We start from the raw sequence: 17783 nt of genomic DNA, 5'->3' as shown, positions 1-17783 counted from the left end.
AGGAGAGAGGGTGTCATCTGAAGGGTCCCTTCTCTCTCCCCAAAAGGAACTCGAAGGAAATCAGTCATTAGACTCATTCCTTGCGCTAATAAACTTCATTTTAAAAGGCCAAGGTCACTTGTGGATTACTCACACCTCAGTGAGGGTGATTTTAATTCACTACTTTCCTGTAAACTTCTCACAGAACGGGGTACTAGTTGCTGGGCTAGGACTGAGGGAGAGGGGCCTTGAGCTCCAGGAGGAGCTGAATGTAGGGGTGGCCTGTGGGCAGGAGTCTGTGCGCCAGAGGGTCCCAGAGGGCCTCGACTTTGCCTTTTGTGAGTTGTGCTGTTCAGGATGCCCACGTAACCTTTCCTTTTAGGGGGATTCTTGGCTAGGGGTAGTAGCAAGCCAGGCCTCTAGTCTGCTCTGTTCCAGACCTCGAACCTAGTCTATCTCAGCATGTGTTTGTCTGTACTTTCTAGTGATTACTGCTGGTAGGAAGCAGCTGGGAGGTGTGCAGTGCTGGCACTGTGTCACTGTGGGGCCATGTGGCCGCCAAGCTGCTTTCAAAGACTGGAAGCAACAGGTGCCTGTCATCGAAAGCAGGGGAATGATTTCCACACATTACAGGAAACCAGGGATGTTACTGGGTGACTTTTATTTGTTCTAAAAGGCAAATTTTTGGCAAAGTCCAAAAGACTCTTGGCTAGACCCCACATTTAGGAGGCTTCAGAGCATCATTGTGTGTCTGCAAGCAGATGTGGACTCTGTGCACATCTGTGTGCTCGGGGCCTTGAACAAGGCTTCTAGCCACTCATTGTGGATGTTTCTGGAAGCAGAATAACTACATCCAATGTCCCCATCTTTCATCCTGCATAAACCACTGTCCGGGACTAGGTGTGTTTACATTAGCTGCACTATCCAGGCCTCCTGCTCCTAACACTGGTTGGCTTGTGCTCGCTGGGGCCTTTCCTAGGAAACTCTGAAGGAGGCATGATGCAGGGAGGGAGGAGGAAAGGGCAGTAGGAAGCAGTGTGCTTGAGGAATTAGGAGAAGGGGGGACAGGACAAAGAAAGGAGTAGCCAGACTGGCTGAACGTAAACCCGACTTCAGATCTGTACTGGTCTGGGCTTGTTTGTGTAAAGCATCCTTACTTTGAAGGGTACACACGCACGCACCACTCCTCGCCTGAGATTCTGCACGGACCCACGCTCTGCGAGGGTTTTAGGTTCTTTTAGAAGCTGACCGAAAGGTTGGATCTACCCAAAGGACACTCGGCAGACATTTGGTTCTTGTCTATTTGATCTTTCCCCTCCCCCAAAGTTACCTAAGGAGAAGATTTCCCATAGCAGTACTCCATAAGACCACACGTCGCTCTTGGTGCTGTAGATTTTGTCAAAGATAGACTCAGGAGCCATCCATTTCAGGGGAAGTCGCGTCTAGAAAAGGGCAAGGGGGCCTTGAGCAGAAGGACATGCAAACAAAGCACATTCAACCCAAGTGCCCAGAGGGTCACTTCCCAGATAACACTTGGCCCAGAAATCATTTCCTAGAGCAGTTATGGTTTCCTCACACGGAGAAAACGCTCATAACATGCAGCTGTACTGAAAGAGAGCGGTGGGCTATGTGATTCCCATGAAGATAGTTACTGTTTAGTAAGCCCCTCCTATGTGTCCAGCACGTCTTAACTCCATGACTGTAAGAAATCAGTCTCCCCCCAAACCCTGCACTCCACAGGGACCTGGAAAAGGGTGACCTGAACTGGAAGACATCCTGAAAAATCTGTAATTTCCAGAAATTTTTCTTCAGAAGGAGGATTTTGAATAGCATTCTTATGTAAAAAGACAGAATTTTAAAAGTCATTAAATGGGGGTAGTGGGCAAAGGCACAGGAAGGAAAGAAGGTGACAGACAGTATCTGGGAGACCATATGCCTGGTTTTCAGGTGTCCGGACACATTTTTGTTCTCTTCTTGGTAACAGGAATCCTGGTGAGTTAGGCCTTGCCGCCTTAGGTGGATGGGAACGAAGTATGGGAGACAAAGAGAAAAATGCAAGGGGGAGGAGCAGGGAGAGGCTGAAAGAGATACAGATGAACAGAAGAGCACAGACAGATACATAGATGCCATCTCTGCAAGTCAGGGCTCCTCAAGAAAATATTTTTTGTTTTTTTGTTTTGTTTTGTTTTTTTAATAAAAAGAGACTGGAGCGGTGGCTCTCAAAGGAAAGTCCTGGGACCAGCTGTGTCAGCAGCATCTAGAAACTTGTTAGAAAGGCAAATTCTCAGGCTCCCCACAGGACTTTCTAAGTGAGAGTTTCTGGGGGTGGGGCCCAGCTAACTGTAGTTTAATAAGCCCTTCAGGCGATTTGTGAGCGCACTGAAGTCTGAGAACCACCAATGTAGAGTAATCGGCAGGGCCCAGACACAGGCTTAAGCGCTCAGGGTGCAGGCTGAGAAGAGAGGACACAGGAGGTCACCCACAAAAGTGAAACATAACACTGTGTCCACAAACAAGCAGAGAGGAGCCAGTGTGAGCCACAGGTGAATGGTATGCATGGAAGGCGGGGGTGAGGCGGGGGGGGGGGGGGGGGCAGCTTCCTCAATAACAAGATAATACCAATGCCTCCCGCCCTTTCCTGAGATATATACACCTGCTGAGTCAATCATCTGGGTTTATTTGAGGGAAAGAGTCCAGGCTGTTCTTTCCAGTGATTCCAAAAACTCCCACAGGAGTCAAAGGGAGGTGCCCAGAGCCCGGCTAAACACTTCCCAGGTTCGCCATCTCAGGCAGCACTGCCCAGAGGACAGGTGCCACGCCGGAAGTGAGGGAAGAACAGAACCCAGTGAGCGGCCGTTCAGACCAGGGCCACCCCACACACGGGCTCTCTGGGACACAGAAAGCACACGATGGTTTTCAGGGGACCACTGTAGAGGAAGTGTAAGTATTTACCAAGGGCATTGGTCTGTGTTTAAAAATGATAGTGTATAAACGAGTCAAAGAAACATCAAACTGACTTACATCTCCTTTTCTCACATAATCGGGGTTCTTATAAATGTCCCGGGCAAGGCCAAAATCGCAAATCTTCACCACGTTGTTCTCAGATAACAGAATGTTTCGTGCTGCCAGGTCCCGATGAATGCACTATAATAAAACAGTTGCATAATCAATGCATTTCCTTAGTCTAACTGACTAATTTCCTGTGGCTTCTCAGTGTCATTATTCTTCTTAATTTGAGGATCTGTTACACAACGGAAGCAACCCCCAGTGCACATGGAGTTACCATAAACGTGAAGCGCCTCTTGACAAATAGAGGCCCCCGGAGGCCCCAAACACAAGGCAGGGCCTGCATCTGCTTTGCTACTGTTTTGCAGCACAGCACCCTCTTTGATGAAGCTGCAATCAAATTCTCCCAGGGAGCAAAACTTCCCCCCAAACTTTGGTCCTCCAGCTGCAGCCCCCACAGCTGGACTAACAGAGCCCTCCTGGGAGTGGAGTGTTCTGGGCTCGGGCCAGGGCTGCAGATATGTGGAGGGCAATGTGAAGAATGGGGACCAGGTCTGTCTGGTCAAATTTTCCCCTAGAGTTCAGTTCTACCCCCTGGTATTAAGACTTGGTGTTCCCAAAACTCTTCGCTCCTATCAGGACAAATTCAGGCATCGGTCATGATATTTACTCTATATTTAAGGACATAAGTATAAGCAAATACTAGGAAAAGTGGATTTATAGCCAACACGCGTGTTTGTCCATGTCAGTGTCCACATGTCCAGCCCTGGCAACGAAGAGCAACAGTAAAGAGCAAGGCTGACCTTTCTTGAAGACAAAAACTCCATGCCTCTGGCCACTTGAAAACTGTAAGAAATCAGATCTTCCATAGTTATGGGCTGCTTGTAGAAATCGTCAGAATCTGGAAAGCATTAAAACCGTAGCTGTTTGTAATGACGCTTGTTATTATGCCAAATCCCGGTTTATTGGATCAATGTTAGTAAAACATAAAACAAACCAATAAGTGGATCAGAGTTCATTTTCAAGAGCATTTGAGTTTCAGTACGAATATCAGACATTTTTCCAAGCCTCCAGCCCATTTTCCCAAGCATGGGGGTGTGTGTGTGGGGGGGGTGTGGGATGACCCTTTAAGACAAAAAGGCTTAAGGAGAGACAATTGTACAGAGTTCCCTGTCAAAATTAGTAACTCTGTAAATAATCTTATTCAAATCTTATCTCCTCAGGACATTACCCTTCGAGTCTCCCACGGATGTTTATTAGGGTGATAAATAAGAAAAAAATTTCAGAGATGCACAGCATGTTGTAAAAATATCTCAGACTGTAGGACAGGAAGGAATTAATACCTACCCTCCTCTTCCTCCACATCACTCAGACTTTTATCTTCCTGAAAGCCGGAGCTCGCGAAGCTCTCGCTGCTGGTGACACTGTCTAGTCTTTGTTTCGTGCCTTGCTCCACGTCTGGCTCCATTTTTTCTTTCTTAGGCTCCATGTGTAATGCTGCATCCTTTGAACAGACCAAGAAGGACACAGATGAAGGAGCTCCAGAACCGAAATGGAGAAGATAGTACCTCAAGCTGGCAATTGCCCGAGTTGAGAGAATGTCATTTCCACAAAATAGATAGTAAATTAGCAGCAAGGCACCTGGCTACTCCTGGGGTTGTGGAGTCTATGCTGCTCTTGGTGGGCTTCGAGCCAGCGTCCTGGGTACGATAAAGGAGTAGTAATTTCAGCTGGAACTCACTGAGAGCTTACTCTGTGTGATCCAGAATCTTAAAAAGCTTAGGTATATTTTCTCATTTAATCTTTCCAACAATTCCACGAAGTAGTTATTGCTTATACATAAAGAAACAGGTTTAGAGAAGTCAAGTAATCAAAGTCACATGCAGCTAGTAAATGGCAAAGCTTGAACTCAGGTTTGGCCATCTTCAGTTTGTGCCTTTAAGCACTTTCCCCACCCCGTGTGCCAGCTTATGGAAGATGGCATGAATGGCGGGAAAGCATCCCCAGAGGACTTGGGCTTCACTTTGCAATCCCTACGAGGAGGAATAAGAGAGGGCTGCAGTACCAATTTCTCTGGTTTCCTTAGGAAAGCAGGGAACATGAACATTTTTTTTTCTTCCAATGCAAACAAAGAAACAGTTAAGACCCTAACAGGGGTAGAAAAGGCCTTTCATCCTGGACAGGGCATCCAAGCCCTGGTGTGTAGTCTAGCTCTTCCATTAGTGAATGTGATCTTGGGCAAATCACCTTATTTTTCTGGGTTTCATTTTCCTCATCTGAAAGGCTCTATCATCCTATCATGTTCTGACTCATAGAAAAATGAGTTATTGGTTTGGGTGTTTATGTGGAACCAGAAAAGATTTGTATCACATTTAGTAATTGAACTAACAACTGTGACAATAAAACCTTAGCACTCCCAGTGGCCTCATGATGGGACCAGGGAACTAGTCTCAATTCTGCCGGATGGCAATACTGAAACCAGGCCAAGGGGGCCTGGGGCTCGGTGCTGTTCCCTGAGCTGCCAGCACGCTGGGGCAGTGCTGGGATTGGCCGGGCTTCCTGGCCTTCCTTGGCTTTTCCTAGAAATGTCACAAAATAGGAGTGATGCCTCCACTAGAGGGCGCAGTGGGAGCAAGCAGAGGGCAGAGGAGAGCGTTTCAAATTCTAAAAGTGTAGAGGGCACTGGGCTGCGGCCCCCTGAAAGGAGACCCTCCTGTGCTGCAGGACGGGAGGCAGGCCTCTGAGGGAACAGCCACCGCCACTCTGGTGACCCACCTGAAAGCTGGTAGAGTATCTCCCTGAGGCAGTTAGATTTGATTCTGCTCAGTTGGGGACTGGAATTTTATTTATTACAAGACCCTCTCCAGGACAGAAGGCAGCAGGGAAGAGTGCTGGCAAGGGTGTGAGGAAGAAAGTGCTCGACAGGCCCATTCGGGGCGCAGGGCCATGGCCACGCTCTCTGGGCAGCCTTCTTCCCGACTTTCCCAGAAGTCTCAGCCTGGGGCCTGTCTCCCAAGAACCGTAACTCAAACTCCCTCATCCGCTTTCTGACTCTCAGCTTTGCTTATTGGTAACTATTTCTGTTAAATAAAGGATGATTTACTGAACTTTTGGGACTCTGTCAGAAAGCAGTGAACTTATTTGGAAAATGAAATATCCCATTTCTATTTAGCCGTTTGGGTTTTTCTTCGCCTTCTCTTTATATTGCTTTAGGTTCCAAATATGAAATATAGCCATGTGTTTTCCATGTAATACTAGGCTCCACCAACAGGGAGGTGAATTATTAAATATAGCCAGAGAAGGAAGCAAACTCTTCAAAACAAAGGACGCACAAATCCAAATGTTCCATCCTGCCCTGATCCCTGGGGTATTCTGCTGGCTTAAGTCTTCCTGAAGCCAGTCCAGGATTTCAGGACTGGTTTGCACTGCCCTCAGCTCAGGGCACCACTTTCCACTGCTTACGTTTTCTCCCCCTCCTTATCCAGTGGAGTGCAGAGAAAAGCATTGGAAGGGGAGACAAGAGGGCTGGGTTCTTTCTTTCATCTCTTGGTAGGTGTGTCCTTAAGTCAATCACTTGACTTTTCTGAGCACATCTGTACTGTGAGGGTGTGTAATAGCTGATCACAAAGATCCCACTCAGCTTATAGGCTACAATGATGAGAGGACATGGTTTAAAATTGGGGAAAATATGGCCTCGCATGTAGGCTGCCCGTCTGGTAGAGCATGTATCTTTGGTTGGATCAAAGTTTAAGAAATGAGAGACTGGGCTAGCTGTCCAGTGGTTTTTATTTGCGTGCCACATGACCACTCTTGCCCACGTGACAGAGATAGGCACCACTCATGGGTTTTGGACACTTAATCTATTACATAGATCATACAGATCAGTGGCATTCAGTTGAACTCACCTATTCTATTTCAGTGGGTCAATGACGATGATGATAGTTAACATTCATTGAATATTTACCTGTATATAATTCTCTAAACAATGAGATGGGTTCTATTATTACTTTTGTTCAATAAATGAGAAACTTAAATTTAAAGAGACTGAGTAACTTGCTCAAGGTCCCAGATCTCATGAGTGATAGAAACAGGATTTAAACACAGGCAGTCTGGATGCAGAGTCCGAGTGCTTAACCCACCACACTACATGGATTCCTCACCAACATTGCTAATTACCAATTAATAATATCAAATCACTGTCTGCTGAGCTTCTCCAGACCAAAGAAGGACACTGCGTTGGTGGGATGGGTCACACTGGCAAAGTTTTATTAAAGTCTTTTTTCCTACATTCAATAACCTCTTTTAATCTTGATTTGCCTTTAGAACTTGGACCCATGTGTTTCTTTTATTACATAGCCTTATTTTAGTGGATAAGGCTGGTTCAGTGCATATATAGGGGTGACAGGTGGTGAGGGTGTGAAGAAGTGGAAGTAAGGAGAGTGGGAAGGAAAGAAAATGATTTCTTGGACTCCATCATTGGTCTATTGTTTACTGTAAAGTCACTCAGTTGATTTCTCTAATTTCTCTAATAAACAGAGACAATTACACGTGCTATCTTTATCAAACAAGCAACTAAATGATTTGTGTGTGTGTGTGCTTATTTGGGCAGAGAGGGGGAGAGGGAGAAAGAGAGAGAGAGAGAGAGAGAGAGAGAGAGAGAGAGAGAGAGAGAGAGAGAGAGAGAGAAAGTTATCAAGATGATTTGATAGGTGTTTAGATGGAAGGCTAGCAAATTTAATCCTTATTTATTGCTCCATACACTAGGATCAAATATTCTCTGTGCTGTCTGCAAAAAGAGAGTGTAAGGAAATTTTTAAAAAGGAGGGAAACCCAGATGTTAGTCTAATGGGAATATATAGGTTTCTCTTGCTTTATGGGGCAACAGCCTAAATGGAAAGTCATTGCTCTCTTTAAGAATATCCAACCCCTAAATTCCTTACCTTGTTGAGAAAGAATAAGTCTCGTTTGCTCTTGAGATAGTTGGACAGATTTCCATATTTGCAATATTCAACGATCACCATCAGAGGCCCTGCAGCCAAAACAACACATGCTCAGCCACACCAAGCAGGTCAGCCAGCTGCCAGCCTGAGAAGCCCCAAACCAGCTTGTCTTTATATTAGTGGGGTCTAGGGATGCAATTTCGGGTGAGAAAGTTTTTTCAATTAAAAAATTCAAAAGGAATAGGAGACAATTGGGAGTTGGGAGTGGGGAGAAGTAGGAAGAAAAAAAAAATAAAGAAGAGAAAGAACTTTGAGGAGGGGAGGGGCCAGTGCCAGGGCTCTCCCTGTAACTTGCTGCCACCTTCTGTTTGTTAGCCACACCCTAGTGCAGGGGTCCTCAAACTACGGCCCGCAGGCCACATGCAAATACAAATATTGTATTTCTTCCCATTTTGTTTTTTTACTTCAAAATAAGATGTGTGCAGTGTGCATAGGAATTTGTTCATAGTTTTTTTTAAAACTATAGTCCGGCCCTCCAACGGTCTGAGGGACAGTGAACTGGCCCCCTGTTTAAAAAGTTTGAGGACCCCTGCCCTAGTGAGTAGAGGGGCCTCAAGATATTGTCACAGTAACCCCAGGATTATCAAGCAGGTCCTCCCTTCCAGTGCAGAAAATAGACTGGTTCTATCTGGACTGTCTCTTCCCAGCCAGGTGGGGTGTCCGCACAGCCTTTGCCTCCAGGCTTGTCCGAAGGGCTAAAGTAGGGGTCGGCAAACGTTTTTGTAAAGGACCAGACAGCAAATATTTCAGGCTTTGCAGGCCATACAGCTCAGTGCAGCCCTTGTAGTGTGAAAGCAGCTATAGATGACAATACAACCAAATGAGTGACGGTGCTGCAATAAAACTTCATGAACATATAAATTTGAATTTCATATAATTCTCGCAAAATATTCTTTTGAGTTTTCCCCCTCAACTATTTAAAACGGCCAAATTAATCTCACAGGCTGGCCCCATGGTTTGCCGATTCCTGGTTAAACAGAAGCAAGCGGGTTGGGAAGAAAAACACACCCCAGTGCAACTCGGGCTCCAAGTGGTGCCCGAAGGCTGCGTCCGCCTCCTCTGGCGCCTGCGCTCCCCACTGCATCCCCCACAGCCCCAGCAGGCCTGAGACCTGCTTCGAAGAGCAGCTTCCGGTTCCGGTCCCGGTTCTGGGTGACAGCAGGGTGATCCTGGAGCAGTTCCGCGTGCTGGGAGCGCAGCTGCGCGGTTCCTTGAGCCCCAGGGCGCAGGCCCCCTAGCCTTTCAGGCGCACAGAGGCCGCCTGCTCGGCAGAGGGGTGCTCTGTCCCTGTCAGGATGTGGCATGTTAGAAGGCCTGACTGCACCTCCTCTGCCCTCCGGTACAGAACAGAAAGCTGCTGCCACAGGTTGTACGTCACCCACCATGAGGAGGAGCCTGCAGTCCTTGCCCGCAGGAGGGGCGTCCGCCCTGAGGCCGCTACACCGAGCTCAGAGGCACAGGTGAAGGGGGTTCTCTGATCAGCCCTGGTCAGTTTTGGAGGTGACTTTGGAGGAGGTGACCAGAGCTGGGCTCAGTGCAGAGGTTGCACATTCCTTTGAAGCTTCGCCTGAACGAATGAGTGTTCCCGAAGACCTTTCTATCCTCCCCTATGGGAAGGTTAGTGCTTGGCTGTCCTTCCCTTCGGAACCTTTAAATTAACTGCACAGGGAAGGCATTTCTAGGATGGGACCCCCCCTCCCCTTTTATAAATGGAAAAACTGTTTCCTCTGGACCTTTTGAAAGGCCCTTTTCCAGGAGGTGAGGAGGAACAGGGGTGGGGAGAAGAAGCTGTATGTTGGAGAAGTCTGCTTCTAGCATGTGGGCTGGACGTGGAGCAGCCCTATCCAGTCTCATTTACCTCCTTGCTTGGTACAGGCTCCCAGCAGGTTGACTACATTCAGGTGGTGGCCAATGTGGGTCAGGATCTTGAGCTCGGTCATCAGAGCTTTGTACTCGCTGGCTGTGGCCCCCTCTGTGTGAGAAGCAAGGAAGAGTCAAGGCGACAGGACAATGAGGCTCTTTCCGCCGGAAGCGGCGTTCCTGCCCTCCATGTTTGTCAGTGCTCTGCCTGCTGCTCCATTAACTTCCCCACATTCTGCAGAAAGGCCAAGTCTCCAGACTGTTTTCATTACTCCCACCCTCCTGAGCCAACATCCTTTTGATTACAGTAAGGCCCAGAGTGGTGGTGGGGTTAGTCACTGCACATTTCCTCTCTGTGGACCGAGGCCTGCTCAGTAATGTGCTGACTCAGAGCAGAGCACCTTGTGAAAATGCCTTCTAAGGACTTCCCTCCATCAGAACCAGGCACAGCAAGAACCTTCCAGGCAGGGATGTGCCCACAGCTTACCTCTTTTACTCATTTTTTCCCTCTTTGAGGTGTTACAAAGAAGGAGCACAAATGGCCACAAGTGACACCCTCCCCCCCTTTATAAAAATCTTTGCAATGTGTTATTTTCTCCCTATAACCTTTTTCTCCCTGGAGTCCACAGGGTTATCTCAAGTTGTGAGGATCCATAAGCATCTGATTTCAATTTCATTCGCAGAAAAAACAACATCAGTCTAAGAATTAACAGAATCTAAAACCTAAGTTTGTTCTGTCTGCATTTAAATATTTTAAGTTATTTTGAGAAATAAAAAGTTGTATAATCTTGCTGTAAAACATTTCAACAGTATGATGTATATAGAGTAAAAAGTGAAAGCCACTCCAGCCCACTTAACTTTTTAGAAATAACCACTGTTAATCTTTTGGAATTTCAGACCCTTTCTATGCTTTTATAAAAAATATATATCCAAAGATCTTTTTTAATTTACATAAGTGGGATGACATATATATGGGATTATATACATCTCTATATATGGACAGATATAATTTGCTTTTCCTTCTTTTTAATATGTCAGAGACTCTATCCCTCCTTTTTAATTGGTTTATGGCATTCCTAACATATAGATTGTTTAAAGTTTTTCCCCCATTAAAAACAATGCTGTAGCTCGGCAAGTGTTGCTCAGTGGTTGAGCGTTGACCTATGAACCAGGAGGTCATGGTTTGATTCCCAGTCAGGGCACATGCCCAAGTTACGGGCTCAGTCCCCCATGGGGGACATGCAGGAGGCACCAATCAATGATTCTCTCTCATCATTGTGTTTCTATCTTTCTCTCCCTCTCCCTTGCTCTCCGAAATCAATAAAAACGTGTATATTAAAAAACACACAAATAGTGCTGTAGTAGACAGCCTGTGTGTAATCTTTGTACACATGTGCAAGTATTTCTGTAAGATAGTCTTGGAATGGGTCAGAGGATATGCATGTAACATTGTGGTAGATACCAATACGGTATTTCTTAAATACAAATCATTTTTTAATAATAGTTGAACTTTGGAAGCCTTCCAGTGAGGTTGGGTTTGGCTCACAGGAGATTCTCAACAAATATTTGTTAAATAAGTAAACAACATGATTACTGTTCTCATTGCAGATATGGGCATAAGGCCCCAAAAGGTTAAAGGTTTTGCTCAAGGGCACTGTGAAAGAGCTTCTCACTCATGACCTTTATTTGACATTCTGCCTTTTCAATTTCTCCTAGAAACAGATGGCCAACCAATTTAAAAACAAGAAAGCTGAATGAAAATGGTTTTTAGAAATTTTGTATAGTGGATGATTTGGTTGCTTAAAAAAAGATAAGCATTTATAAAGATATTACACATACTATTTCTGTATTACACAGAGTAGATTCTTTGGGCCTTTAAGAAATATCAGGTCAAAATTTCTCTTTTCAAACTCATCAATCCCTTCATGCATTTATACCCCTTTAGCACAGCCGACTTACCTTGCCCAGAGACAGAGTGTGGTAGTAAGCAGGGAAACAGGACCAGCTGAGGAAGCAGATGCTTCCAGATTTAGTTCCAGTGTATCTCAAGGTGGAATACTAGCTTGCCTCAGGATTTTGGAGCAATGAACCATGTTTAGGAGGCAGTCAGCACCTCTTTGGTAGCACTGTGGTGTGGGGGAAAGAGCACTGCCCTCAAAACTACAAGACTTGCACTCAAATCCTTACTTATACACTGGGGAGCTGTGTGGCCTTGCAGAGGCTATTTCATCTTTCTGGGCCATTATTCTTTATCTGAAAACTGGGATAATCATATATACCTCACAGGGCTATAGAGCGAGGTGACGTCAGAGCAATGATGGTGTAAGAGCGCCTCTTTTCCTCTCCCCCTAATATTTCAACAAGTTAACCACCTATAATTCAGTGAAGAAGTCCCTGCTCAACACAGATGCATGCCTGAGAGACCTGCACACTGAAACACCTAAAGGTGGGCATTGGGGGGATAAAAGGGAAGATGAGAAGGGAGGAAAGCAGAGTTGGCCAAGGACAAGGCCGTAGATGCAGCCCTGCAGCACAGCTGGGAACTAGCAGCCTGGCCAGGAGAGGGGAGAAAGCTGGTGGTGGAGGTAGCAGGCACTTCCTTCAGCCTGGAGGAACAGAGAGAAGGGCCATCTGTAAGCTGTGAGCTGCAAGCTTCCAGTAGCAAGAGAGGACATTGTCTGAGTTGTGTGGTTGCATGCGAGTGGTGAGAGAGTACAGTGTCTGAATCTTGGCCATGCAGTGAGTAGGGCTGGAGTCACTCACATGAGCAGCAAGAGTGAACACTGAGTCAACAGAGGCCCACCCTACAGAGCAGTGGGTGCTGGTGTGAGGCTCCCCACTGCTGGGCCTGGTGGTGGTGTTTCAGACAAAGAAAGGAAATCACAGAGCCTTGCTGCTGCTTAGACTCCCCAAATTTGCCCCCCCCCCCCCCCCGCCCAGTTGCCCATGGAGTTAGCTTCAGGAGCATATTATCTGTAAACCAAGTGGTGTTTCAGTAGAATTGCTGTTTCCCCCTGTGACTGAACCTCAGGAGGGGTGCTTGGGCCACACATGTGGAGGTCAGGGGTCACCATTATGGTGAGGGCAAAACAAATCCCACCCCCAAGCAGTCTGGGGTACTGCCCTCTGGAAGCTGCAGAGGCTCAAATCTGGTAGAGCACAGAGGTAAACATCTTGCAATTCAGCGTCACCTACTGGAACATAGGAAAAAGACCTCCCCAGAGATAAATGTGCAAACCAAGGAGGGCAGCAAATACCATGAAGAACCACATATCGACGATGACCAGAAAGAAATGAAAGATCCCCAGAAAGTAGGCTGGAAAACATGGAATTATGTGATATAAATTATAGAAATTTCAAGATTGCAATTCTGAAATTACTCAATGAGATGTGAGAAAATACTGACAGGCAATTCAGTGCACTCAGAAAACAAATCAATGAACAAAATGAACATTTCTCCAAGGAAATTAAAACTTTAAAAATGAATATATCAGCATTCCTGGAAATGAAGCAGGCAACTGAGGAGATTAAGAGTGAGCTATTGAGCATAGAAAACAGAACCAACCAATTAGAGGAAAGAACTAGTGATATTGAAGATAGGAATCAAGAAATAACACAGAAGGAAGAAGAGACCTAAGAATAAAGAAAAATGAAAGAGGTCTACGAGACCTCCCTGACTCCATCAGAAAAAGTAATATCACAATCATAGGCATTGTGGAGAAGGAAGAGAGGGAGCATGGAATGGAGACCCTGTTAAAACAAATAGTAGATGAGAACTTCTCAAATCTATGGAAACAACTAGATCCTCAAATCCAAGAAACAAACAGAACACCTAGTTACATCAATCCAAAGAGACCCCCTCCAAGGCACGTGGTGATAAAGCTGTCAGAAATTAATGACAAAATATCCGCAAATCAATAAACGTGATACATCACATAAACAAATTGAAAGAAAAAAACCACATGGTCATATCAATTGATGCAGAAAAAGCATTTGACAAAATTCAACACCCATTTTTGATAAAAACTCTCAGTAAGGCGGGAGTAGAAGGATCATACTTCAACATAATAAAAGCCATATATGACAGGCCCACAGCCAACATCATACTCAATGGACAAAAACTAACACCATTTCCCCTAAGAACAGGAACAAGACAGGGATGCCCCCTCTCACCACTCCTGTTCAACATAGTACTGGAAGTGTTAGCCATTGCAATTAGGCAAGAAGAAGAAATAAAAGGCATCCAAATTGGAAAAGAGGAAGTAAAACTGTCCTTATTTGCAGATGACATGATATTATACATACAAAACCCTAGAGACTCTATCAAAAAGCTACTAGACTTAATACATGAATTTGGCAATGTAGCAGGATACAAAATTAACCCCCAAGAAATCTGAGGCATTTCTATACACCAATAGTGAACTTTCAGAAAGAGAGATTATAAAAACAATCCCATTTACCATCGCACCAAAAAAATTAAGATACCTAGGAATAAACTTCACTAAAGAGGTAAAAGACCTCTACTCAGAAAACTACAGGACGTTGAAAAAAGATATAGAGGAAGACATAAACATATGGAAGAACATACCGTGTTCATGGATTGGTAGAATCAACATCATTAAAATGTCCATACTACCCAAAGCAATCTATAAATTCAACACACTTCCCATTAAAATACCAACGGCATACTTCACAGATCTAGAACGAACTCTCCAAAAATTCATCTGGAATAAAAAAAGACCCCGAATAGCTGCAGCAATCCTGAAAAAGAGCAAAGTAGGTGGGATCTCAATACCAGATATCAAGCGTATTACAAAGCCACTGTTCTCAAAACTGCCTGGTACTGGCACAAGAACAGGCATATAGATCAATGGAATAGAATAGAGAGCCCAGAAATCAGCCCGAACCAATATGCTCAATTAACATTTGACAAAGGAGGCAAGAACATACAATGGAGCCAAGATAGTCTCTTCAATAAATGGTGTTGGGAAAATTGGACAGATATATGCAAGAAAATGAAACTAGACCACCAACTTACACCATACACAAAAATAAACTCAAAATGGATAAAAGACTTAAATGTACTACCGGAAACCATAAAAATTCTAGAAGAATCCAAAGGCAACAAAATCTCAGACATATGCCGAAGCAATTTCTTCACTGATACAGCTCCCAGGGCACTTGAAACTAAAGAGAAAATGAACAAATGGGACTACATCAAAATAAAAAGCTTCTGCACAGCAAAAGAAACCTTCAACAAAACAACGAGAAAACCCACTGTGTGGGAAAACATATTTGCCAATGTCATATCTGATAAGGGCCTAATCTCCAAAATTTATAGGGAACTCATACAACTTAACAAAAGGAAGATAAACAATCCAATCAAAAAATGGGCAAAGCACCTAAATAGACACCTTTCAAAAGAGGACATTCAGAAAGCCAAGAGACATATGAAAACATGCTCAAAGTCACTAATCATCCGAGAGATGCAAATCAAAACAACAATGAGGTACCATCTCACACCTGTCAGACTGGCTATCATCAACAAATCAACAAACGACAAGTGCTGGAGAGGATGTGGAGAAAAAGGAACACTTGTGCACTGCTGGTGGGAATGCAGACTGGTGCAGCCACTATGGAAGACAGTATGGAGTTTCCTCAAAAAACTGAAAATGGAACTCCCATTTGACCCTGTGATCCCACTTCTAGGAATATATCCCAAGAAACCAGAAACACCAATCAGAAAGGATATATGCACCCGTATGTTCATAGCAGCACAATTCACCATAGCTAAGATCTGGAAACAGCCTAAGTGCCCATCAGTAGATGAATGGATTAGAAAACTGTGGTACATCTACACGATGGAATACTATGCTACTGTAAAAAGGAAGGAACTCTTACCATTTGCAATGGCATGCATGGAACTGGAGAGCATTATGCTAAGTGAAATAAGCCAGTCAATGAAGGAAAAATACCACTCATTCATGGATAATAGAGACCATTATAAACTTTTGAACAATAATAGATACAGAGGCAGAGCTGCCTCAAACAGATTGTCAAACTGTAGCGGGAAGGCCGGGGAGGGTTGGGGAGCAGGAGGGAGGGGGTAAGAGATCAACCAAAGGACTTGTATGCATGCGTATAAGCATAACCAATGGACATAAGACACTGGGGGATAGGGGAGGCTAGGGTACTGTCAAGGGCAGGGGGGAAAAAAAGAACACATATGTAATACCCTTTGTAATACTTTAAGCAATTAAAAAAAATAAAATAAAATTTTCTTTATTAAAAAAAAAGAAATTAATGACAAAGACAAAAGAACACCAGCAGACCAGATTCACCAATTGTTACTATTTTAACCCACTCATTTTAACATATGGGATGGATCCATCTATATCATTGTTTCTGAACCATTTGAGGGTAAGTTACATGCATAGATACTTTAGTGTTCATTTCCTAAGAATATTCACTTATGCAATCACAGTAGTGTTATCAACTTCAGTAACTTTAACATTGGTTCAATACTTTAATCCATCATTCTGATTCCACTTTATCAGTGGCCCCAATATTTTCCAGTACAGAATCCAGCCCGGGGTCAGGACTGCACAGAGTTGTCACGTCTCTTTGAGAGCCTTAGTAAGTAGATCCAGCTTTGCTATCAATCTCTCCTTGTCACTGGGCACTCAGAATTCACCTGTAAACTGAGATTGTGGGAACTGCCCCACACATCTCTTGGTGAGTAAAGGCACTTTAACAATCTAAAAATGAATAAATAAAATAAAATAATGACAAAGAAAATTTTCTCAAAGCAGCCAGGGAAAAGAAGGAAGTAACCTACAAAGGAAAACCCACCAAAATTTCATCCAACTTCTCAGCAGAAACTCTATAAGCCAGAAAATAATTGAACCAAATATTCAAACGTCTAAAAGAGAGAAATTACCGGCCACAAATAATATATCCAGCAAAATTATCTTTTAAATCTGAAGTAAAAGTAAGGATGTTCCCAGATATACAGAAGCTGAGGGATTTTATCTCCAGAAAACCCCCATTGCAGAAAATACTCAAGGGAGTTATTCTACCTGAAATAAAGAACATAAGGTCACGACTCTATGAGTAAGATCACCAAAAAACTTACAGCATAAACAGGATACTTTGTGACAACAAAAATATGCAAAGGGAAGGGGGAAAGTTCTGAACTGGCAAAGGAAGATGAAGAGCAAATGCACTCAAAATGGAAAAAAAAAAGATGGTATATATGCAACTTCATTTTTTATAAACCTAATGGCAACCACACACAAAAATCCCCCAAACAGGCACATAGCTTAAAAAAAGAGGAAACAGAGAAAAGAAATATGGAACACCACCAAACAAAAACAACAGACAGAAGCATAAAGGAAAAGAACCAATGGAGGCACAGAGCTACCAGAAAACAAAAGATAAAACGGCTATAGGAAATTCTCATACATCAATAATTACCCTAAATGCAAATGGTCTGACTTCACTAGTAAAGAGGCACAGAGTTTCAGAGTGAATAAAACAAACAAAACCCAACCAAATGCTGCTTATAAGAGATACATCTAAACAGCAAAGACAAAGGTAGATTCAAAGTAAAAGGGTGGAAAATTTCTCCATGCAAAAAAGCAGGTGTAGCCATACTTATACCTGACAAAATAGATTTCAAGATAACAAAGATAACAAGAGACAAAGATGGACACTTTATAATGATAAAGGGAACAGTACATCAAGAAAGCATAACAACACTTCTTAATAAATAAGCACCCAACCAGGGAGCACTGGAATATATTAAACAGCTACGCACAGAACTAAAGGGAGAAACAGATCAAAATACAATCATAGTTGGAGACCTTAGTACTCCACTGACAGCTCTAGACAGATCAACCAACCAGAAAATCAATAAAGAAACATTGGCCTTAAGTG

The 17783-nt window shown here is 44.0% G+C and overlaps 1 protein-coding gene across 2 annotated transcripts in view; it reads right to left on the bottom strand.

The window, feature by feature from the left end:
• The window catches only part of FLT1 (fms related receptor tyrosine kinase 1), a 204534-nt gene that overhangs the window by 21848 nt on the left and 164903 nt on the right, over positions 1-17783 (bottom strand). For both annotated transcript variants that reach the window (XM_036299247.1, XM_036299248.1), the window contains 6 exons: positions 9844-9957; positions 7926-8014; positions 4333-4489; positions 3789-3886; positions 3001-3123; positions 1310-1421 (listed from right to left, as the gene is read on the bottom strand). In XM_036299247.1, coding sequence (XP_036155140.1) covers positions 1310-1421; positions 3001-3123; positions 3789-3886; positions 4333-4489; positions 7926-8014; positions 9844-9957 — 693 coding nt within the window. The remainder of the gene's footprint in view (positions 1-1309; positions 1422-3000; positions 3124-3788; positions 3887-4332; positions 4490-7925; positions 8015-9843; positions 9958-17783) is intronic.

The sequence above is a fragment of the Myotis myotis genome, unplaced genomic scaffold (assembly GCF_014108235.1).
Source record: "Myotis myotis isolate mMyoMyo1 unplaced genomic scaffold, mMyoMyo1.p scaffold_m19_p_3, whole genome shotgun sequence".
In the NCBI taxonomy this organism is placed as follows: domain Eukaryota; kingdom Metazoa; phylum Chordata; class Mammalia; order Chiroptera; family Vespertilionidae; genus Myotis; species Myotis myotis.
The sequence above is the reverse complement of the archived record's forward strand: the minus strand, read 5'-3'. Positions and strand labels throughout refer to the sequence as shown.